Source organism: Salmo trutta, chromosome 6, assembly GCF_901001165.1.
Source record: "Salmo trutta chromosome 6, fSalTru1.1, whole genome shotgun sequence".
NCBI classification, from domain to species: domain Eukaryota; kingdom Metazoa; phylum Chordata; class Actinopteri; order Salmoniformes; family Salmonidae; genus Salmo; species Salmo trutta.
In genome coordinates, this window is record NC_042962.1 from 54,088,472 (window position 1) to 54,113,760 (window position 25,289).

At 45.4% G+C, this 25,289-nt stretch overlaps 1 protein-coding gene across 3 annotated transcripts in view; it reads right to left on the reverse strand.

The window, feature by feature from the left end:
- Positions 1–2,397: 2,397 nt before the first annotated feature.
- Positions 2,398–25,289, reverse strand: part of LOC115196310 (fibroblast growth factor 14) — a 57,530-nt gene continuing 34,638 nt past the window's right edge. For 2 of the 3 annotated variants that reach the window (XM_029757003.1, XM_029757005.1), the window contains exons 2-5: positions 16,167–16,277; positions 15,609–15,712; positions 3,368–3,566; positions 2,398–3,287 (exon numbers count right to left, since the gene is read on the reverse strand). In XM_029757003.1, coding sequence (XP_029612863.1) covers positions 3,133–3,287; positions 3,368–3,566; positions 15,609–15,712; positions 16,167–16,277 — 569 coding nt within the window. In that variant the 3' untranslated portion in view covers positions 2,398–3,132. Of the gene's footprint in view, positions 3,288–3,367; positions 3,567–15,608; positions 15,713–16,166; positions 16,278–23,894; positions 24,759–25,289 lie in introns of those variants that run through there. The other variant, XM_029757004.1, reaches the window with a different exon arrangement.

Consider the following 25,289-nt stretch of genomic DNA (forward strand, 5'->3'; position numbering starts at 1 on the left):
TTGCACAGTCAAAGTCAATTCAATTTGACAAAAACTGATCCAGTCTTACTCGAAGTAGTCAGTTAGAGATTCAGAATCCAGCAGCACATAGAGCTCACCGATGGCAGGATTCAATCAGAGACCTTAGAGAGTTTGGCCAATGCAGTTTGAACTATGACATCACATAGCTGGATGGCAGCCATGTTCGTGTCACTGGGCAACATTGAATCCTCGAGAGGCAGCAGTGTGGTGCCCGGCTCTACAGTTGGCCAAACTCTCCATATAAAAGGACTCTGGTTTCAACAGGAACAGGAACACCATTAACTGAAAGACACAACACCATCAAATTGTAGGTCTACATTTCTTTGTCAAGAACAGCAGCTTTTGCTCAGCTTGGTACAGACAAAACACTGGACAAGTAGTACAGCATATGTTGCTTCAACACTTTCCCACAAACAGCCCAGTGGAATCTTTTTTTTTTTTTACACCGTACCTTTTCGAGTGTTTTCTCTATGATCTCACCCAGCTAGCAAGCTTACGGTGGCCCATGAGCAGCCTGCCAAGGGCAAATTCGGCATCCATGGCCCGTTTTGCTCATAGGCTTTACAGTGGCTGACTGTTGTTATAAGCTCTTGGAGCTAGCGTGAGTCTTCAGGTCCCAGGCACGGTTACAGACTCAGCGAACTACCTCTGCTACTTATACAGGAAGTGACAGATCTTGATCCTCACGGTAAACATTTCATCACAAAAACGTAACAAACCAACATCATTCCCTTATTTCATTTAGACGAATGACACGTAAAAGAGTTTGGGTAAAGTCAAACGACGGGTAAAGTCAAAGTATCAATGGCTTCTACATGAGAAAGCTACAACTCCAAGATGGGATGGGAGGTTTGTAGTCACAGTGTGAAAGCCAACGGATATAGGACTACCGCAGCGTACCTCTTACCAATGCTAACAGCTAACAGCTACACCTCCAAGATCACTTCTTTTACTGGTCCATTTAGGACTGTTCCCTGTAGTGACTCTGTAGTGACTCTGTAGTGACTCTGCAGTGACTCTGTAGTGACTCTGTAGTGACTCTGCAGTGACTCTGTAGTGACTCTGCAGTGACTCTGTAGTGACTCTGTAGTGACTCTGCAGTGACTCTGCAGTGACTCTACTGTTCTTTCAACATTTTTGCACGTTCTTTGACTTTGTCAACTTCACTATGTGTGCATGTACAGGGAACTGTCAGAATAAAGGAAGCACCAACATAAAGTGTCTTAATAGGGCGTTGGGCCACGAGCCAGAACAGCTTCAATGCACCTTGGCATAGATTCTAGAAGTGTCTGGAACTCTATTGGAGGGATGCAACATTTTTCTTCTGCAAGAAATTCCATTATTTGGTGTTTTGTTGGCAGGCTGATGTTTATTGTCATAAGTCTTGTCCTAGAGGCAGAACTGAGCGATTTCCCCTTAGATAGGCCAGCTGCAAAGTGAACATTGGCTTTTTGGTCTTAATTTAAGGTTAGGGTTAGGCATTAGAGTTAACAGTGTGGTTAAAGTTAACGTTAGGTTTAAAATCTGATTTTATGATTTGTGGCTGTGCCAGCTAGCTAGTGACCACTCTGCAGAACTGCATCCAAAACAAGATTCATGACATAAAACACTAACCTGCGTTTTGTTGATGTTGATGGAAACCGCTGTCTCAGGCGCCGCTCCAGAATCTCCCATAAGTGTTCAATTGGGTTGAGATCTGGTGACCGTGCAGGCATTGCCTGTGGTTTACACCATTTTCATGCTCATCAAAACGTTCAGTTACCACTTGTGCCCTGTGGATGGGGGCATTGTCATCCTATGGGGGCGTAGCCATGGTAACCAAAATAATGGCCTGCGTAGTATTTTTATATATGACCCTAAGATGGGATGTTAATTGCTTATTTAACTCAGGAACCACACCTGTGTGGAAGCACATTCTTTCAATATACTTGGCATCCCTCATTTACTCATGTGTTTCCATTATTTTGGCCAGTTACCTATACGCTGCCAGTGAAAATGCTACATGTCGGTCACCCTTGTGCAACTTTTGGCACTTTTCAAATATTGAATTGGAATTTCAATTCATGTCCTGAATTGACCATGGCTCTGGATAGAAACTCATAGCTTCTGTGGACATGCTAGCTACTCTGCTACCATTCACTCTACCTACCATGCATTGCATCTGCTACCTGCTCAATACTACCAACGCATTAACATCTCATCCCCAGCCCCAGTCCTCTCCCTCTATACATGTCTTAGAAAATCAAAGTATTGACCTCCTGCATCATTCGCTGCCTAAATGAACCTACAAACACACAGAGAGAAAATAGTAAGAAATAGAATAGAGGTGTGGAGGTAGAGATAGAGAGAAGCTAAGAATGAGAGAGAGAGAGAGAGAGAAAGAAAGAATGAGAGAGGGAGCGAGAGAGAGAAGCTAAGAAAGAATGAGAGAGAGAGACAATCATTTGAAAAATAGAAGATGACAATCCTGTTTTGTGTCTGTACAACAATCTATCCAGACGGTCGCTGGTGCATTTTGGGTATAGAATTATAAACAAACCAACAAATTGGTAAACAGACAAACAAACAGACTGTGGTCAATATGGATGGACTCTGTTGCTATAGTGCGTCAGAGTGAGAGAGGGGGCTTATGGGTAGCTATCAGCAGGCAACGCTACCTGGCAAAAAGGAAGAGGGAAAAAAACGCTTTGTCATCATTCTCACAGATTGTCACAGAAAAATAATCGTAAGGATTTGAAAAAGGCATTCCGTATCGTGTAGGTAGGGCATTCCGCTGTCCAAGTTTGTAGTTTATCTAGCTGATAAAATCAGCAAATCCCCCTCCTCCCCTTCCTCCTCCTCCTCGTCAACACCTTCCTCCTCCTTCTCCCCTCCTCTTCTCCCTTCCACCTCCCCTCCCCCATCCCCCAAATGGAGTGGTCCATTTCCTCATCTCGAACACCACTGCACCGAATCAGCCAAGAAGAGAAAGAGAGAGAGAGAATGAGCGAGAGAAAGAGAGAAAGAGAGGAGGTGGGACTTAGCCCATAATTGACCAATCAAGGTGAGAGTTTGAGTGCAGTGGGCAGAGTCTCAAGTCTCTGTCGTGCGGGGGGAGAGGAGGGGGCAGGGTTATGTCGCAGTCTCCTTCGGGTCGGGTTTGTTGATTGGTTTGCCCCCGTTCATGGCCACTGGTTCGCTGGTTGTGCTTTTGCTGGGCGGGACTCCGGCAACTTTAGGCAACGTCTCCCTGACGTCGTGCAACGACGGCTCCTTGTACATCGCAACTACAGAGAAGAGGAGAGATCAGTGTTAGAGCGTGTGAGTGTGTGTGTGTGCATCCATGTGTGTGTGACAACCCCCTTACCTTCTATAGGTTTGGGCAGGAAGTGAGCGGCTGGTTTGGTCTTTTTCACTCGGTTGCCCTTCATGGGCTGTCCTTCCTTGTTCAGGCCCAAGAACCAGGCCCTCCCAGACTCATTCTGTCTGTACAGCATCGACGAGTAGATCACATAGTAGTTCTCAAACACCGACTCCTTAAACTTACACTCTGCTGTAAACAGCTCCTACAGGAGACACATAAACACACACACACACACACACACACACACACACACACACACACACACACACACACACACACACACACACACACACAGAGAATCAGTATCAAACATACAACATTGGACAAATTGCTAACTCTTAATATTCCATTAGATGCCAGCCAAACGTCCATCCAAATGTTTCCATGACGTTTATTTAACTTCCATTGGCGACGATTTACCAACATTCAACCTGCTAAATGACTTGCCCGACGACTCACCCTGAGTTGAATTCAGCTGCTCTATCGATCTCTACATACATTCAGCCTGAATCCTAGAAGTTGTTTGTGCTCACTTCAAAATGAGGGCATTGTACAAAACAAATTCATCAGCGATTGGATCGTCTCTAACCAATCAGAGTATCAAAGCCAATGACGTGATTCATGGTTCGTGATGGCTCGCTCTAGCCCAACCCATTGGTTTCTGGAACCAATCAGAACGTTTAGAATGTGTTTGCATTCTGCAAGATGTCAGGGAGGAAAGCAAACCCAGACTCATTGTGGAGAAGAAACGCTAGTGGGCGTGGTGTTTGGCGCTGTGGCTGGATGGACAGTCAGCCATCTAAATGACTGATTTGTACTGTAATTAACCATCCCTCGCTTCCAGAGCCTCAGAGACAGACAGGCTGGGAAAACATTGAAATTCCAATCAGGTGTGCTGTCAGTCACCACCACAAGAGACACTCGCTCACCTGTGTGGGCCTTTGTTCCCAGTTACCATGGAAACGATGGAACAGAGAAGATGGGAGGAGAAGAGGAGGAGGAGGGTGGGGCGGTGGTTTGATGTGATGGCTAGGTGTGATTGATCGTGTTTGTGGTTGGCAACATATTTCCATTTTCCTTTGCTTTTTATGGTTCTCATTATGGTTCACTGCACCTTTCCCCTGTGTCTTTCAACTCTGTCCAATTAGCACATTCAGGCTGTGTCTCAATAGTCTAAAGTTGCTTCCTCTACTTGTCTTCTCTCCTCTCTTTCATCTGCTTTGATGTGAAAGAATTGGACAGGTGTCCACCATGTTGCTTTTACTTATCCTGTGATTTCAGATCATTTAGGATTTAAAGGCCCAACGCAGACAATTTTTTTTTATCTCAACATCAAATCATTTCTGGGTAACAATTAAGTACCTTACTGTGATTGTTAACAATTCAAATAGTAAAAAATAAACTAAAATAGCTTCTTAGCAAAGAGCGATTTTCATGTTGCTATGAATGTCTGGGAGGGGTTTGAGTGGAGAGGGGAAAACTGAAAACTAGCTGTTATTGGCAGAGAGGTTAGGAACCCTCTTTCTTATTGGTCTATTAATGAATTCACCGCCTGGTGATACCACCAGCCAGGCCAAAACTTCATCCCACCAAAATATAATTTTTAAACAGCTCTTTCACTAAAAGGACATTAATCATAATTTTCACAATTTCACAGTATTATTCCAACCTCATCGTGTGGAAATATATATAAAACACAGGAAAATCATGCTTTTGACTGCACTGGGCCTTTAAGGCGAGGTGACAAGGAGAGGAAGCCATTTTAGACTATTGAGATGGACCTGCATACTGAACAATGTTATAAAACACAGGCTGTTAGAGAGAGAGGAGGCAGTGGAGATTAAAGGAGAGAAAGAAAGAGGGGAAGGAAAGAAAGAAAGAAAGGAGGACGTAGGAGGAGAGAAGAGAGAGATAAATCACCAAGGGAGGAGGATGTTTCCAGGGGGGAAACACACACACACACACACAGTCTTGTATAACTAACCTTGTGGGGACACACATTTCAGTCCCATTCAAAATCCTATTTTCCATAACCCCTAAACCTAACACTAACCTTAACCCCAAAACCTAACTCTAGCTCCTAACCATAACCCTAAAACGAACCCTAGCTCCTAACCCTAAACATAATTCTAACCCTAACACTAACTCTAACCTTAACTCTAAACCACATAGAAATAGCATTTGACCTTGTGGGGACTTGTTTTGTTTGTTTACTATTCTTCTGGTCCCAACAAGTATAGTTAAACATGTTCACACACACGCACGCACGCACGCACGCACACACACACACACACACACACACACACACACACACACAGTTTGCTACAGCAGGAAAATAATCCTGCAGCAACAGGAAATGTGAATTATTATGTGGATTATAATTAATGAACATTTTTGTAGGGGGTGATATATTTTCCGCAAGGGAAAATCAAGTCTGACATTTCAAAGTGGAAATTACAAACTTCAGAAGCCTTATTAAACCTTGAATATACTAGACGTTTTAAATGTCCTGCATTGCAGGAAACTCCTCCTGCAACAGGGTGATCAAATGAAGATCCTACATCTGTACACACACACATGCTGGAGCTTAATATTTTATAATATTAGAAACTGACTTAGGGGCAGTTTTTATGCTGTGCTCTATACAGCTGAGGTCAGACCAGGGGTTAGAAGGGTGCAGAGGTTAGACCAGGGGTTAGAAGGGTGCTGAGGTCAGACCAGGGGTTAGAAGGGTGCTGAGGTTAGACCAGGGGTTAGAAGGGTGCTGAGGTCAGACCAGGGGTTAGAAGGGTGATGAGGTTAGACCAGGGGTTAGAAGGGTGCAGAGGTTAGACCAGGGGTTAGAAGGGTGCTGAGGTCAGACCAGGGGTTAGAAGGGTGATGAGGTTAGACCAGGGGTTAGAAGGGTGCTGAGGTTAGACCAGGGGTTAGAAGGGTGCTGAGGTCAGACCAGGGGTTAGAAGGGTGATGAGGTTAGACCAGGGGTTAGAAGGGTGCTGAGGTTAGACCAGGGGTTAGAAGGGTGCTGAGGTTAGACCAGGGGTTAGAAGGGTGATGAGGTTAGACCAGGGGTTAGAAGGGTGATGAGGTTAGACCAGGGGTTAGAAGGGTGCTGAGGTTAGACCAGGGGTTAGAAGGGTGATGAGGTTAGACCAGGGGTTAGAAGGGTGATGAGGTTAGACCAGGGTTTAGAAGGGTGCTGAGGTTAGACCAGGGGTTAGAAGGGTGCTGAGGTTAGACCAGGGGTTAGAAGGGTGATGAGGTTAGACCAGGGTTTAGAAGGGTGCTGAGGTTAGACCAGGGGTTAGAAGGGTGCTGAGGTTAGACCAGGGGTTAGAAGGGTGCTGAGGTCAGACCAGGGGTTAGAAGGGTGATGAGGTTAGACCAGGGGTTAGAAGGGTGATGAGGTTAGACCAGGGGTTAGAAGGGTGCAGAGAGTGATCAGTATTGATCCCACATGACCACCTGGTCCCAGTGGAGACAGCTACTATTGTTTTCTCTGTCATGCAGGGAGTGTGTGTCAGTGTGTGTCAGTGGTGTGTGTGTGCATGTGGTGTGTAGGTGTGTGGCATGTGTTGTGTGGTGTTTGTGTGTTGAGTGTGTGTGTGTGTGTGTGTAGTGTGGGGTTTGTGTGTATGTGTGTCATGTGTTGTGTGTATGTGTGGTAAGTGTGTGTATGTGTGGTGCATGTGTATGTGTGTCGTGTGGTAAGTGTGAGTTTGTGTGTGTGTTTGTGCCTCCAACACTGTTCATTATCACACTGCTAATTACCCAGGGGAATTGTGGGTAAACAAGTAAGTTAAAGAAAGGAAAGAGGGCGAGAGGAGGAGGACTGGAAAATGGCAGAATACAGAAGGACAGAATAAACACTGGAGTGTTTAAGTTTTAAAGGGAAATTTTCATTTTTGGCCAAAATAATTTTTGTATAAGTTGTCTTTTTGAAAATATTTTGGCCGTTGTGGTTTAAACCAAAAAAGCAATACGATACTCTGAGAAAAATGGTGGAAACATGGTGTCAGTTCTACAGTTGGCTGTATCTCTTCAGCTGCCATGTACTGTTAACATGGAGAGGTATAGAGTAGCTTCCTTGCTGTTGTGTGTCCTGTCTGGTTGTCCTTTAGTGAGGATGACACCATGCTCTTCCTTTCAACTCCACAAACCTTTCATCTAGTCATCCTGTCCTGGCTCTGCCTCTGGATCCAACACGCACGTGCACACACACACACGCCACAAGGTCTATGTCAGAAAACAGATGCTCTAGTATAGAGAAGAAAAGTGAGAGAGAGGAAGAGCGAGAGAAGAGGAAGAGAGAGAGAGAGAGAAGAGAGAGAAGAGAGGGAAGAGAGGGAGAGGAGAGAGAAGAGAGGGAGAGAAGAGAGAGAAGAGAGGGAGAGAATACGAAGAGAAGAGGAAGAGAAGAGGGGGAGAGAGAGAAGAGTGAGAGAGAGAGAGAAGAGAGGGAGAGAAGAGAGAGAAGAGAGGGAGAGAAGAGAGAGAAGAGAGGGAGAGAATACGAAGAGAAGAGGAAGAGAAGAGGGGAGAGAGAGAAGATGAAGAGGGAGCAAGAGAGAGAGAGAGAGCTAAGAGAGGGAGAGAAGAGGAAGAGAGAAAGAAGAGGAGAAGAGAGAGAAGAGGAAGAGAGAGAGACAGCAAAAGAGAGATATACACACAGCCATACAAAGTTTTAATGTATTTCTCCACCAAATAAACAAATAACTAATTATCCTCCAGCCAATATATGAGCTACAGTATGTGTGTGTGCATACGGCCCAGGGTAACTTCTGTCTTTGTCCCTCAAAGCCGCAACCATACCACACTGCTCCTCCTGATCCCTATCCTGCCTTTCCAAATTATAACCAAATCACCCAGGAATATTACGGCAATTAGGAAAGACCACTGCTGGCAAGCATCCACTTAAACAGCAACGGGGAGCAATGGTGGGAAAGACGACAGTTGAGAGTTTCAGCATGTGTGAGTGTGTGTGCGCGCATGCATGTGTTGCCTATGTATTCATGTGTTTAATATGTCATGGAACATGTCAGCTCATAGGCATCAGCAGTCTCTGGGCCGGAATTAGTTGTTGTCTCCTTGTTTATCTCTACTGAACTAAAATATAAACGCAACATGTAAAGTATTGGTCTCATGTTTCATGAGCTGAAATAAAAGATCCCAGAAATGTTAGTTACGCACAAAAACTGTATTTCTCTCAAATGTTGTACACAAATTTGTTTACATCCCTGTTAGTGAGCATTTCTCATTTCCAAGATGATCCATCCACCTGACAGGTGTGGCATATCAAGAAGCTGATTAAACAGCATGATCATTACACAGGTGCACCTTGTACTGGGGACAATAAAAGTGCACTCTAAAATGTGCAGTTCTGTCACACAACATAATGCCACAGATGTCTCAAGTTTTGAGGAAGCATGCAATTGGCATTTCTCTACCATAAGCCGCCTCCAACCTCATTTTAAAGAATTTGGCAGCACGTCCAACCGGCTTCACAACTGCAGACCACGTGTAACCACGCCAGCCCAGGACCTCCACGTCTGGCTTCTTCACCTGCGGGATCGTTCGAGACCAGCCACATGGACAGCTGATGAAACTGAGGAGTATTTTTGTCTTGTTATAAAGCCCTTTTGTGGGGAAAAGGTGGCACATACAGCATCTATCTCACTTACGTTTTCCTCCATAGTATTAACATGTACAGGATATGATAGTTCTCCCTCCATAGTATTAACATGTAGAGGATATGATAGTTCTCCCTCCATAGTATTAACATGTAGAGGATATGATAGTTCTCCCTCCATAGTATTAACATGTACAGGATATGATAGTTCTCCCTCCATAGTATTAACATGTACAGGATATGATAGTTCTCCCTCCATAGTATTAACATGTAGAGGATATGATAGTTCTCCCTCCATAGTATTAACATGTACAGGATATGATAGTTCTCCCTCCATAGTATTAACATGTACAGGATATGATAGTTCTCCCTCCATAGTATTAACATGTAGAGGATATGATAGTTCTCCCTCCATAGTATTAACATGTAGAGGATATGATAGTTCTCCCTCCATAGTATTAACATGTAGAGGATATGATAGTTCTCCCTCCATAGTATTAACATGTACAGGATATGATAGTTCTCCCTCCATAGTATTAACATGTAGAGGATATGATAGTTCTCCCTCCATAGTATTAACATGTAGAGGATATGATAGTTCCTCCCTCCATAGTATTAACATGTAGAGGATATGATAGTTCTCCCTCCATAGTATTAACATGTACAGGATATGATAGTTCTCCCTCCATAGTATTAACATGTACAGGATATGATAGTTCTCCCTCCATAGTATTAACATGTACAGGATATGATAGTTCTCCCTCCATAGTATTAACATGTACAGGATATGATAGTTCTCCCTCCATAGTATTAACATGTACAGGATATGATAGTTCTCCCTCCATAGTATTAACATGTACAGGATATGATAGTTCTCCCTCCATAGTATTAACATGTACAGGATATGATAGTTCTCCCTCCATAGTATTAACATGTACAGGATATGATAGTTCTCCCTCCATAGTATTAACATGTAGAGGATATGATAGTTCTCCCTCCATAGTATTAACATGTACAGGATATGATAGTTCTCCCTCCATAGTATTAACATGTACAGGATATGATAGTTCTCCCTCCATAGTATTAACATGTACAGGATATGATAGTTCTCCCTCCATAGTATTAACATGTACAGGATATGATAGTTCTCCCTCCATAGTATTAACATGTACAGGATATGATAGTTCTCCCTCCATAGTATTAACATGTAGAGGATATGATAGTTCTCCCTCCATAGAATTAACATGTACAGGATATGATAGTTCTCCCTCCATAGTATTAACATGTAGAGGATATGATAGTTCTCCCTCCATAGTATTAACATGTAGAGGATATGATAGTTCTCCCTCCATAGTATTAACATGTAGAGGATATGATAGTTCTCCCTCCATAGTATTAACATGTAGAGGATATGATAGTTCTCCCTCCATAGTATTAACATGTACAGGATATGATAGTTCTCCCTCCATAGTATTAACATGTACAGGATATGATAGTTCTCCCTCCATAGTATTAACATGTAGAGGATATGATAGTTCTCCCTCCATAGTATTAACATGTAGAGGATATGATAGTTCTCCCTCCATAGTATTAACATGTAGAGGATATGATAGTTCTCCCTCCATAGTATTAACATGTACAGGATATGATAGTTCTCCCTCCATAGTATTAACATGTACATGATATGATAGTTCTCCCTCCATAGAAAGCTCTAAGACCTGATGGTGAGGGCTACAGTATATACTGTACACTGTTTTTGTTACTATAAAGGTGTAAACCAACATACAGCATTCCGTGTAACTGTGTGTGTGTGTTGTCTGTGTGTCTGCATGAGCGTGTGCTCGAGTACTCAGACGTGTGTGTTCTTGACACTCTTCAACACACACTCAGAGCTGGTTTCCTGTTGCCCAGCGTCGTTGGTAATTAACACATACCAGATCATTTCACACTAGGCCATCTGTTGACTGCAGAGACAGAGACCGAGAGAGATGGGTGGATAGAGATGAGTCTCTCTCTACAACCAGAGAGCTGTCTCATTTGTCTGACATGTGTAGTACTATAGTTCATCTTGATGCTTCATCTTCAGGAGGAGTAACACTACAACACTCTATTCTTGATCTTACTGTTAAGGGTCGGCCATCTTGTGTCTTTGTGATTCATCAAAGCAGCGCCTCTATAAACCATTTAGTTCCAGGTAGTTATCAATTGTGTTGAATTCTTTGAAGTACTAGAGCAACATATCTTTTGTATTATTATAAAACATCATTCTTCGGTAAAAAACAGATAATATCTGTTAAATCCCTAACAGGACTGCTTTTTTTTAATAGCCCTCATCCCTTTGTCTCTAACTGTCACGCCCTGACTGTAGAGATCCTTATTATTCTCTATGTTTGGTTAGGTCAGGGTGTGACTCGGGTGGGAAACTCTATGTTTTCTGTTTCTATGTTTTTGGGCCAAGTGTGGTTCCCAATCAGAGGCAGCTGTTTATCGTTGTCTATAATTTGGAATCATACTTAGGCAGCCTGTTTTCTTCCTGTGTTTGTGGGAGGTTGTTTTCTGTTTAGTGTCTTACCTGACGGAACTGTGCGTTTTCGTTTTCGTTATTTTGTTTGAGTGTGTTTATGAATAAAGTAATCATGGACACTTACCATGCTGCGCCTTGGTCCACTTCAACTACCACTTACGACGAGCGTTACAGAACCTCTCACCAAAAACGGATCAAGCAGCGTGGCCAGGATAGTTGGACATGGGAGGAGATCCTGGAAGGCAAAGGACCCTGGACGCGGATTGGGGAATATCGCCGGTCAAGGGAGCAGATGGAGGCAGCAAGAGATGAACGGCGACGCTACGAGGAACTAGCACGGCAACAACGGAAGCCCGAGAGGCAGCTCCACACGGGGAGATTGGTGGAGTCAGGGTTGAGACCTGAGCCAACTCCCCGTGCTTACCATGGGGAGCATGTGACCAGTCAGGCACCGTGTTATGCTGTGATGCGCACTATATCTCCAGTGCGCATTCATAGCCCGGTGCGCTCTGTGCCTGCACCCCGCATTTGCCGTGCTAAAGTGAGCATTCAGTCTCCAGTACGCCTCTACGCACTGTGTCGCCAGTGCGCCTTCACAGCCCAGTTCGTCCTGTGCCAGCGCCCCGCATTTGCCGGGCTAAAGTGAGCATTCAGCCAGGACGGATTGTGCCGGCTCAGTGCTCCTGGTCTCCGGTGCGTCTCCTCGGTCCAGGATATCCTGCGCCAGCTCTACGCACTGTGTCGCCAGTGCGCCTTAACAGCCCAGTTCGTCCTGTGCCAGCGCCCCGCACTTGCCGAGCTAAAATGAGCATCCAGCCAGGACGGGTTGTGCCAGCCCTATGCTCCAGACCTCCAGTGCGTCTCTCCAGCCTGGTACGCCCTGTGCCTGCTCTGCGCACCCGGCTTCCAGTGCGTCTCCCCAGTCCGGTGAGACCAGTTCCGGCTCCACGTATGAAGCCTCCAGTGATGATCCATGGCACGAAGCCTCCAGTGATGATCTATGGCCCGGAGCCTGTAGTGATAATCCATGGCCCGGAGCCTCCAGTGATAATCCATGGCACGAAACCTCCAGTGATGATCCATGGCCCGGAGCCTGTAGGGATGATTCATGGCACGAAGCCTCCAGCGATAATCCATGGCACGAAGCCTCCAGCGACGGTCCCCGGTCCGGAGCCTGCAGCGACGGTCCCCTGTCCGGAGCCTGCAGCGACGGTCCCCAGTCCGGAGCCTCCAGCGACGGTCGGCCATCCGGATCCTCCAGCGACGGTCGGCCGTCCGGATCCTCAAGCGGGGGTTCCCAGTCCAGAGCCTCCGGCGATGATCTACGGTACGGTTTCTCCGGCAACGATCCAGGGTCCGGAGCCTCCGGCAACGATCCAGGGTCCGGAGCCTCCGGCGACGATCCACGGTCCGGTTCCACGAAAGTGGGGGGAGCCCAAAGCGGAGGGGGATCTGCGTCCCGCACCGGAGCCTCCACCAAGAGTAGATGCCCACCCGGACCCTCCCCTATAGGTTCAGGTTTGCGGCCAGAGTCCGCACCTTTGGGGGGGGGGGGGGGGGGGGGGGGGGGGGGGGGGGGGTACTGTCACGCCCTGACTGTAGAGATCCTTATTATTCTCTATGTTTGGTTAGGTCAGGGTGTGACTCGGGTGGGAAACTCTATGTTTTCTGTTTCTATGTTTTTGGGCGGAGTGTGGTTCCCAATCAGAGGCAGCTGTTTATAGTTGTCTCTGATTGGGAATCATACTTAGGCAGCCTGTTTTCTTCCTGTGTTTGTGGGAGGTTGTTTTCTGTTTAGTGTCTTACCTGACGGAACTGTGCGTTTTCATTTTCGCTTTTGTCATTTTGTTTGAGTGTGTTTATGAATAAAGTAATCATGGACACTTACCACACTGCGCCTTGGTCCACTTCAACTACCACTTACGACGAGCGTTACACTAACTGAACAGAGAGAGAAACAGAACACATCTCTCCTCCAAAAAGGACAAAACAAGCACCCGGCTGCTCTCCTCTCTGCAGCATAATATCACATAATATCACTCTCCCTCGCTCCGACACAGTGAGGAAAAAGAGGGATATTTGACTGCTCTGGTGTGTCAGGGTCGGGAATAATTCATATCCCTCCCTCCCTCTCCATGTCTCACTCCCTCCCACTCTCTCTCACCATCTTTCTCACCACTTCACTTTCTCTCAAGGAACCCCTCAAGTTTCCTTGGAGACAAGGAGAGAGAGGAGGGCTTGGGTACAAACGGATGTGGATTTCTCTCTATTTCAATCTCTCTATCTCTTTCTCTCTCTGCTGGTCTTTTCCATATAAAGCTCCTTGTTAGAACACTACCTGTCGAAGCAGCAGCTGACGTAATTCCATTATTATGTGATGAATAAAGAGGATGAGTGATGGTGAATTCACAATGAGAAACACTAAGGGAACTGTTCTTCTGATATATCGAGTGTCATATAGTAACATGCCATTGATTCATCACCAACCCCATAAAGACTTGAGAACTATTCAAGATAGGAATCTTACTGAGGAGTCATATAATGTTGCAACCTAAAGAGAAGATGACCTCTTGTGCCCTACCTCGGGTAATGACCAGAAGAGGCTGGTGGGAGGCGCTACAGGAGGACGGGCTCACTGTAATGGCCGGAATGGAGTCAAATGTGCGGTTTCCATATGTTTGATACTGTTCCATTGATTCCATTCCAGCCATTACAATGAGCCCGTCCTCCTATAGCGCCTCCCACCAGCCTCCTCTGGTCATGACAGTATTTAGTATTCATGACGCATGCTCCCCTTCATACGAACCCGGGGTGAACCAAAGGTCAGACAGACAGCACTGTACACAAAAAATAAGCCACGGAAGTTTTTTGAGCGAGAATAAAGACGACTTTCGAGTAGTAAGACATGTTAATAAGAAGGGGCTAGAAGTGTCTTATATGGTGAGCTACCGAGTGACTAGGACAGGCAAGCCCCATACTATTGTGGAGGACTTAATTCTTCCTGCTGCCGCGGATATGGCTGGGACAATGCTGGGGGAAAAGGCCCAAAAAACTATACAGACAATATCTTCATCAAACAACAAACAACACTGTTTCACGACGCATCAGTGACATGGCAGGAGATGTTTTGAAACAATTACTGCTTCGCAAACAAGCCAGTGAATTCTATGTGTTACAGCTGGATGAGGCAACAGACGTGGCGGGCCTGGCACAGCTCCTGGTATATGTCCATTACTTTTATGGGGGGTCAATTAAGGAAGACCTCTTCTGCAAACCACTGGAAACCCAACATTGCAGAGTTATGTGCATCCTTTCAAGCACACCCTTCTCATTAACCTGTGGTGAGTTATTCACAATTTTCAATTAACAAATAAGATTTTATTTGTAATATGGCTAAATAAAGGGCAAAATTATTGATTATTATTATATTATTATTTGTGCTCTGGTCCTATAAGAGCTCTTTGTCACTTCCCATGAGCCGGGTTGTGACAAAATCTCACACTCATTCTTATGTTTAATAAATGTATCGTATAGTGTGTGTTTGGCAGGCTTCCAATGATGACAAAAACCAACATTTGACAGTGGGCTGACCCTGGTGCTGGAGGGGAGGGGGTACGCAGCTGGAGGTTGGATGTTTGAAAGGGTACGGGACTATAAATATTTTGGAAACCACTGCATTAGCCAAATCCTCACTATGGCCTCAGGGGAAAAGTACACGTATTCCTCCTAAAGGATTCCAGGATCTTGATGAACCCAGTGTGTCTACAGGACAGGTGGGCTGTATATTAGTACGGTGACTGAGGGATATAAAGGTTGCGTTTACACAGGCAGCCCAATTCCAATCTTTTTTTCACTAATTGGTATTTCAACCTGTCAGATCTTTTGCCAATAATTGGGCAAAAGATCAGATTTGGGCTGTCTGTGTAAACGCAGCCTTAGATAGTTAGATCGATTGGTTTTAGCTGAAATAATGACACACATACACTTATAGAAGAAAAGTGAGAATTGTCATAGTAATCAACAGAAAATCAGCTCAACCAAGATGGCCGCCCGGCTGGCACACGTCATCATCAGCGTTGGTCTGTACTCACTGATGAGTAGAGGTGTCCCTCCCCGTTCATGGCGATGTACAGACCCATCTTGACGGACTGGATGGCCACCACTCGAAGGCCCACTGGGATGAGGTTGAACAAAGCTGAGAGACAAATCAGCACAGTAAAGCGGATTGACAATCTTACCAATAGAATACACATTGTGTGTGTGTGTGTGTGTGTGTGTGTGTGTGTGTGTGTGTGTGTGTGTGTGTGTGTGTGTGTGTGTGTGACACAGGTCCACACACACACACGACTAGAATGGAACGATACAGTATATACATGAAAGCTACCAGAACACTTAATCACATGAATGATCACGAGACGTGTATGAGACTTGACACATGCGTGTAGTAGCCGTGTGAGAAATGACATCAGTCACAGAGCCGTGTTCATCTGGACTTCTGTGTGTCATTTGTCCATGTCTGACATGTACTGCATGAGATCTGTGATTGGATGACTTCTGATAAAATGTCTGTCAGTGGCTTGACGGAGGTTGCCACTCAGCCACTCAGTCTACCCTCCTCTGTGTGCGCATGTGTGTTCGTGTGGACTCACAGGAGTTAGTGCCGTCATCTTTGGTCCCGTCCAGACATCCATCTGGGTTCATCTGCAAGTAGTATCCCTGTCTGCAGTACAACCTGGTCACTATGCCCTTAAGCTGTGGATCTAGAGAGAGAGGAGAGAGAGAGGAGAGAGAGAGAGAAAAGAGAGGAGAGAGAGAGATGAGAGAGAAGAGAGAGAGGAGAGAGAAGAGAGAGAGGAGAGAGAAGAGAGAGAGGAGAGAGAAGAAAGAGAAGAAAGAGAAGAGAGATAGAAGAGAGAGAGAGAGGAGAGAGAGAGGAGAGGAGAGAGGAGAGAGAGAGAGAGAGAGAGGAGAGAGAGAGAGAGAGAGAGGAGAGAGAAGAAGAGAGAGAGGAGAGAGAAGAAAGAGAAGAAAGAGAAGAGAGATAGAAGAGAGAGAGAGAGGAGAGAGAGAGGAGAGAGAGAGGAGAGAGAAGGAGAGAGAGAGGAGAGAGAGAAGAGAGAGAGGAGAGAAAGAGGAGAGAGAAGAGAGAGAAGAGAGAGAGGAGAGAAAGAGGAGAGAGAAGAGAGAGAGAGGAGAGAGGGGAGAGGAGAGAAGAGAGAGGAGAGAGAGAAGAAAGAGAAGAGAGAGAAGAAAGAGAGGAGAGAGAAGAGAGAGAGAGGAGAGAGAAGAGAGAGAGAGAGAGAAGAACGAGAGTCTCATTATTAAAAGGTGGGCTGGCTTCAGTGTAAAAGTTCTAGACTACATTATTCGGAGGTTTCTTTTATCTCCATGACAATATCAGTCTGTTTTCACAAAAAACGAGCGAGCAGACAGACCGGAGCTCAGGAGAAAAAGCTCTTAATCTCAGAAATGTCTGAGAATGTCAGCATGTGTGTGCAACCCAGTCCACACCCACACGCCCGAGACTTCATTATGTTCTCCCTCAACTCCCTGTCACAAAACAGCCAGAGAAAGAAACATGTCAAACAGAGAAACAGAGAGAGAAAGATAAGAAAAGATAAGAGAAGGATTTTGGAACAGTGGGCTGAGGAGAAAGAGAAAAAGAATTAAGGAACAGAAAGGGAAGCCATGGATAAACACTGGTGAAATAGCTGGACCCAACACACACAGACAGAGCATTCAGGAAGTATTCAGACCCGTTGACTTTCCCCACATTTCGTTACGTTACAGCCTTATTCTAAAATGGATTAAATAATTTTTCCCCCTCATCAATCTACACAAAATTCCCCATAATGACGAAGCAAAAAGAGGTTTCTAGACATTTTTGCAAATGTATAAATAGAAAATAAAAAACGGAAATATCACATTTACATATCTCTTCAGATCCTTTACTCAGTACTTTGTTGAAGCACCTTTGGCAGTGATTACAGACCAGACTCTTCTTGGGTATGACGCTACAAGCTTGACACACCTGTATTTGTGGAGTTTCTACCATTCTTCTCTGCAGATCCTCTCAAGCTCTGTCAGGTTGGATGTGGAGCATTGCTGCACAGCTATTTTCAAGTCTCTCCAGTCTCTCAAGTCCGGGCTTTAGCTGGACCACTCAAGGACATTCACAGACTTGTTCTGAAGCCACTCTTGCGTTGTCTTGGCTGTGTGTTTCGGGTCGTTGTCATACTGGAAGGTGAACCTTGCTCCGTTCATCTTTCCCTCAATCCTGACTAGTCTCCCAGTCCCTGCCGCTGAAAAACATCCCCACACCATGCTTCACCGTAGGGATGGTACCAGATTTCCTTCAGATGTGAGTCTTGGCATCTTCATTCATGCCAAATAGTTCAATATTGGTTTCAATTAGACCAGAGAATCTTGTTTCTCATGGTCTGAGTCTTTAGGTGCCTTTTGGCAAACTCCAAGAGGGCTGTCATGTGCTTTTTACTGAGGAGTTGCATCCGTCCGGCCACTCCATTATAAAGGCCTGATTGGTGGAGTGCTGCAGAGATGGTTGTCCTTCCGGAAGGTTCTCCCATCTCCACAGAGGAAATCTGGAGCTTTGTCAGAGTGACCATGGGCTCTTTGTCACCTCGCTGACCAAGGCCCTTCTCCCCCGATTGCTCAATTTGGCCGGGTGGCCAGCTCTAGGAAGAGTCTTGGCGGTTCCAAACTTCTTCCATTTAATAATGATGGAGGCCACTGTGTTCTTGGGGACCTTCAATGATGCAGACCTTTTTTGGTACCCTTCCCCAGATCTGTGCCTTGTCACAAACCTGTCTCGAAGCTCTACGGACAATTCCTTCGACCTCATAGCTTGGTTTTTGCTCTGACATGCACTGTCAACTGTGGGACCTTATATAGACAGGTGTGTGTCTTTCCAAATCATGTCCAATCAATTGAATTTACCACAGGTGGACTCCAATCAAGTTGTAGAAACATCTCCAGGATGATCAATGGAAACAGGATGTACCTGAGATTAATTTAGAGTCTCATAGCAAAGGGTCTGAATACTTATGTAAATAAGGTATTTCTGTTTTTTATTTTTAATACATTTGCAAACATTTCTAAAAAACAGTTTTCACTTTGTCATTATGGAGTATTGAGTGTAGATTGATGAGGGAAAAAATGTTTTTAATCGATTTTAGAATAAGGCTGTAACATAACAAAATGTGGAAAATGTCAAGGGGTCTGAATACATTCTGAATGCACCGTACACAGACCGCACCGCCCTGCCTCACACACACACACACACACACACACACACACACACACACACACACACACACACACCTGTGTCTCTGTAGTAATGAAGGATTCCCCCTCTGTTGACATTAATATTAATCTGATGCTCTGCACATGTAGACCTCTCTCTCTCTCTCTCTCCCTCTGTCTCTCCCTCTGTCTCTCTCTTTGTCTCTCTCTCTCTCTCTCTGTCTCTCTCTTTGTCTCTCTCTCTCTCTCTCACTCTCTCTCTCTCTGTGTCTCTCTCTCTCGCTCTCTCTCTCTCTCTCTCTGTCTCTCTCTCTCTCTCTCCCTCTCTCTCCCTCTCTCTCACTCTCGTTCTCATTCTCCCTCTACACACACACACACACACACACACACACACACACACACACACTCTACACACACTTTCTTTCACACAAACAGACCACACCCTCTTCTGAGTCTCTACAGCAATGTGGAGATCCCCTGTGAAGGTGTTGTTGGTTGTGGTGATGTGTGTGCCAGAGGAAAAAAGGCATGCTCCAATGAACATGATAGATTAGAACTGCAGATGAGACTGACCCAGTTTAGAAGAGCGAGAGAGGGAAATAGAGGAAGAGAGAGAGAAAGGGATTTTCCAGTTTTCACACCAGGGACAGGGGTGTGATGGGAGGAATGGTTACCAACCCTCTACACTAGTAGTCTGTCTGTTCAGCTCAACTTTCAACCACGTTTTAGATCCACCTCGTCTGGTCATTTTCATTTGGGGGTGAAAAACCACTTTAACCGTCTATTACTAGAGTAGAGATGAGGAGATGGAGGTGGAGTCACTGAGATGAGAACAGAGTATGAGGAGATGGAGGTGGAGTCACTGAGATGAGAACAGAGTATGAGGAGATGGAGGTGGAGTCACTGAGATGGGAACAGAGTATGAGGAGATGGAGGTGGAGTCACTGAGATGAGAACAGAGTATGAGGAGATGGAGGTGGAGTCACTGAGATGAGAACAGAGTATGAGGAGATGGAGGTGGAGTCACTGAGATGAGAACAGAGTATGAGGAGATGGAGGTGGAGTCACTGAGATGGGAACAGAGTATGAGGAGATGGAGGTGGAGTCACTGAGATGAGAACAGAGTATGAGGAAATGGAGGTGGAGTCACTGAGATGAGAACAGAGTATGAGGAGATGGAGGTGGAGTCACTGAGATGAGAACAGAGTATGAGGAGATGGAGGTGGAGTCACTGAGATGGGAACAGAGTATGAGGAGATAGAGGTGGAGTCACTGAGATGAGAACAGAGTATGAGGAGATGGAGGTGGAGTCACTGAGATGAGAACAGAGTATGAGGAGATGGAGGTGGAGTCACTGAGATGAGAACAGAGTATGAGGAGATAGAGGTGGAGTCACTGAGATGAGAGTAGAGATGAGGAGATGGAGGTGGAGTCACTGAGATGAGAACAGAGTATGAGGAGATGGAGGTGGAGTCACTGAGATGAGAACAGAGTAGAGATGAGGAGATAGAGGTGGAGTCACTGAGATGAGAACAGAGTATGAGGAGATGGAGGTGGAGTCACTGAGATGAGAACAGAGTATGAGGAGATGGAGGTGGAGTCACTGAGATGAGAACAGAGTATGAGGAGATGGAGGTGGAGTCACTGAGATGAGAACAGAGTATGAGGAGATGGAGGTGGAGTCACTGAGATGAGAACAGAGTAGAGATGAGGAGATAGAGGTGGAGTCACTGAGATGAGAGTAGTGTAGATTATGCTCTAGAAGGACTTCAACAGTACAGATTCACTTAGAGACCCATTTAAACACTGTTTAATCAAGTGTGTCAGGGCTTCCTCTAATACCTTAATGAGTCTCTCGCTCTCTCTGTGTGTGGTGTGAGTGGTGTGTGTGTGTGTGTGTGTGTGTGTGTGTGTGTGTCCTTATGGAAACCCTGTTCCGTATGAGTGTTAAATGAAGGAGTGTTACCAGACCCTTGACTTCCACTCAGAGACAGAGAGGGTATCAGGAAGACACATCTGGACCATAACTAGACTCTCCTAAAGATCCTCCTTTATGGATGGTTCATCCTGGGTCAGGTTTCCCTGAGCCTCTGTAGCATTACATCCTTCAAATCTGCACGGAGTCAAACATGGAATGTGGGAAAAACAAAGCCCTTTTCCTAAAGTGTATCTCTTTTTCAATGGAAACACTTGGTCAAGACGACCCAAAACAGGTACAAAATTCCCTAGCTTCCATAAATCTGACTAATGGAATTGTATTTCTTAATTTTGGGAATTCTGTCTGCTTCAACAGGTAGGGTCTCTTTCCTTCCTCACTGACCTGCTGTGTGTTACTGGGGAAAAATTCCCATTTTCCCAGATTCCCATATCCTGTCTGTTACTAGGGAAACTGGTCCAGGATTTCCTCTTTGTATGGGTTGCCATGGATACAGTCTCGTGATTCCAATGTCCCTGTCTGCTTATCCAGAGGAAGGTATTCCTCCGTCTTTGTCTGCGTTGTTCCAACGCCGCTAATCTCTGGTTATCCTCCCCATGATGATCCATATCATTTTAATCAAAACGATATTGATCTATTGAATAGAACATGTATTGAATAATGCCTGTCGCCATAAATCAAAATGTCAATATCATAAGATTCTGTATTGCACGAGAGCAATCATTACAGTAGTTGTCATCATTGGTAGGCTACTCTAAATTAGGAATATCTGGACTCTACATGGGCTCTCAGGTCAACTACAGATGGTGGACGTTCCTGTAACATACATGTACTAGGAATTCTATGACCAATGATTGATTTCTGCTATTTGTGACTACTTGAAGGAAGGTGTAAGAAGGAAGAACACATTTTCCACTACTTCAAGAAGCAAAGAGGAGAGGGTGGCTTTTCCCAGGATTTGAACATTACCTATGAGAGAGGGAGAGAGAGAGAGAATGAAAGATGGAAAGAGGGAAGACAGGCATAGATAGAGAGGAGGAGAGTCTATGTTTGCCCTTCAGAAAGCCTTATGTGTGTGTCGCCAGGATTCAGACTCAGTCACGCAGTCAGAGTGGAGAGAGGAGAGGAGAGGAGAGAGGAGAGAGCCTGAGGATATATGGCCAGGCTTCAACCAGAAGCTACCACAGCTGGAAGCAGAAGGGAGGGAGGGAGGGAGGGAGCGAGGGAGGGAGGGAGGGGAGAGGAGGAGGAGAGAAGGGAGATGAGTGGTGAGAGTGGAGGAAACAAGTTGTAAGGGAGGCAGGAGGAGAGAGGGAAAGAGAGAGAAGAAGGACTGTCTAAACATCACCATCACTCTGAGCGATAAGAGTAAGGGATTATACCTCCCCTCTAACACACACACACACACACACACACACACACACACACACACACACACACACACACACACACACACACACACACACACACACACACACACACACACACACACACACACACAGCCCTGTAAACTCTCTCAGATATCAGATAGGGATACCACAGAAGTTTTCATCTTTACATTCGGAGAATTCTTATATCCCTACACGTCAGCTGAGAGTGTATCAGAATGACTCCAGCCTTCTAGAACAGCTCTTGTTCATTTAGATGGTTGAGAATGTTCAGAAAGCAGATGGGCGAGACTAGAGATTTGGAAAAGAGATTAAGATAGAGAGATACTGTATCATAAACAGAGGAGACCCTGGAGAGAAAATGGTAGATGAAGGATGGAGAAGAGAGGGGGAGATGGAGGGGGAGGGGGAGAGGAGGGGGAGAGGAGGGGGAGAGGGAGGGGCAGTAGTTCCTTCTGGAATCAAAGCAGACATGACCTTTTCTCTGTCTTTACTGAAAAATGAATCGGGAACAAAAGAGATTTTCAACAGATCAAAGCACCATTCCTTCTATCCCACTTTCATCTCTTCTTTCCATCCTTCTCTACTCTTCCCTTCTTCTTTCACTCCCTCTCCTCCCCTTTTCATCCTTCTCTTCCTCCGTCCATCTCTTTCTTTCTTTCTTTCTTTCTTTATTTCGTTCTTTCTTTCTTTCTCTGCCCTCCCCCTTTTCATTATTCTCCTTTTCTCCCACTCTTCCCCTCTCTTCTTCCTTCAATCCGTCTCATCCTTTCCCCTTTCCTCCTCCACCCCATCTCTCCTTGCTCTCCTCCTCCTCCTCCTCCTCTCTCCCTTCACACCTCTCGTTCCTCTTACCCCCTGCTCACTCCGAGGTTAAGAAACCCTGAATTCATATTTCATTTTTGACAGGATGCTTGAGGCAACTCCCCTCAACTACACACACACACACACACACACACACACACACACACACACACACACACACACACACACTGTACTGTGTTCTGCATGCATGCACCCCATCTATAAGGCCACAGGTTGCACTGAATGTCATTGGCTTTGACAAAATGGCTGTCACTTGACTGAGGTTGCTGCGCTCACAGTCAGTCACCCCCTCTCTCTCCTGAGACCAGTCATGCCAGTTACCCCCTGCCATACAGAGCTTGTCATGATGTCATTTTCGTATATTGGTGGTGTCAGCTATACTGTATGTATGAATCAAGATATGTCAAATTCAATAGACTACATTTCAAAACCTGTCTGTCCTTTGACTCAACCTGATTCAAGTTCTGTGATAAATACCTATCAAATGGCCAACAGTTTGGTGAGATATTTAATACGGCAACGTGATTCACCTATCCAGCCCTCAAACGTATTTTAATCTGTATGTAACACCTAACTGTAACATCGATTTTGTCTGACTCAAACCCTTCACTCAGAAAGGCAATCAGCAGTAAACCAATCAATGAAAGATTAGGCTAGAAATCGTTATTTTCCCACTTTAGTCACAACTCCTAGGCTAATTAAAATGCGTAATTTGACGCCTTGTCGAGAGGACGAGAGCGTCAATGTTTTCACAATAACTATATCTGTAAGGAATGAAACTGCAATGTGGTCAAACTTACCGGCCACACTGCTTAGGCTACTTTCGTTAACTACCTGTTTTTATGAATGCATGTAGGGGTAAACTATTGAACCGTTGGAGCTAACGTAAAGCTGCTCTCTCCCTCGCGCATAATGACAACCGTAACGTGTCCATGCGTCTCCCGCGCTTTCCGCTAACCCCACACCTTGTCTCCGTAGCCGTCTCTTCTTCAAGCCGAAGATTCTCACTTTGGAGAAGATGTCGACCAAATTCCCGTTACAAAGTCCTTTATTCTTGTTGGGGCTTCGCCTCCGTCGGTGTGGCGTCGGCCGGTGGACTTGTTGTTCCCGTGCCTGTCTCTTCTGTCGTATCAAACCGCTGGCAATAGCTGCCATGTCTCAACCGAAACAACCCGGGGGGAAAGGAAACGCAGAGCCCGGTTTCCCTGTGGGCACGGAGCGCAGACGGCACAACAAGCGATTATGTTCAGTCTGCAGCTACAGCCCCATAGTTGTGTCTATAAAATGTATCTTCTTTATCCGTCAGAAAAACATTTCGACACTACGCAATCAAGTCCAAATACCACATTTCGGTGAGGATACAGAACATTGCGTTGTCATTTTATCACAGCCATTCAACAACTAACAACCTGTCACCGTTGTTGTCAAATGATTTCCAATTTGACTGCGTGAATCCTTGTAGAGAAGGTTTTCCAAACTGACAACATTTCCGATATCCGTACTTGGTCATATTTTATCATTAAATATCTGTGACGTTTGATGTCACATAGTCCAAAAACACGAAAATAATTGTCGAACGGTTTCGTTCTTCTCCTCGCCCCAAAATGTTTAGACAACCTCCCGTCTTCTCCCGGTGACCGACTAAAATCAAGCCTATCGAAAATGTGAACATGCGAATTTGAAGCCACGCGCTAAAGGAGTCTGTCAGACATACTCTCAAAAACATACGGAGCGATTTGAACGTAATTATCTCTGGTGAAGGACGCAAGCCCCAGACGCTCCCCGGGTGGGGCTTGCTCCCCGGGTGGGGCTTGCTCCCTGGAAGAGAGGTGTGTGATGCCTGCCTCGCGCGCACAGATTCACTAAGTCCGTATGCAAATCCACCAGTCTCTTCTCCAAAAACAGAAAAAATAGAAACGAATAACGGAGGAGCACACAATGACAAAATCGGGATGATTGGAATCAAATAACTAAATAATAATAATAATCATCTTGTCTTAAAAAAAAGGCCCGGAGGAACTTCTCTGCATCAGGTAAAATGGTGACGCAATCTTATTTCACGCTTCAGAAACTTCATCCAGCACGTCAGGACTGTTTTTCCTCGGTGAGAAGGGAAAGGGGACAGGACACGACTCCGCTTGGCTCATGAATTGCTTTCAGATATGAACAAGGAGTGAAAAAAAGGTAGGCTACATCAAACGCTCTCCTTCAACTCATCAATCAAAGGAAACGGGAACAGCCACACCATTCAGATGAAAACAAGAGTCTGTGCGTCAGACCAAAGCCCCCTCGTTCTGGAGAAACCGTTTTCGGAAAGAAATACCTTATAAATGACCACAAGCGAGTGAACGCCCTCCGCA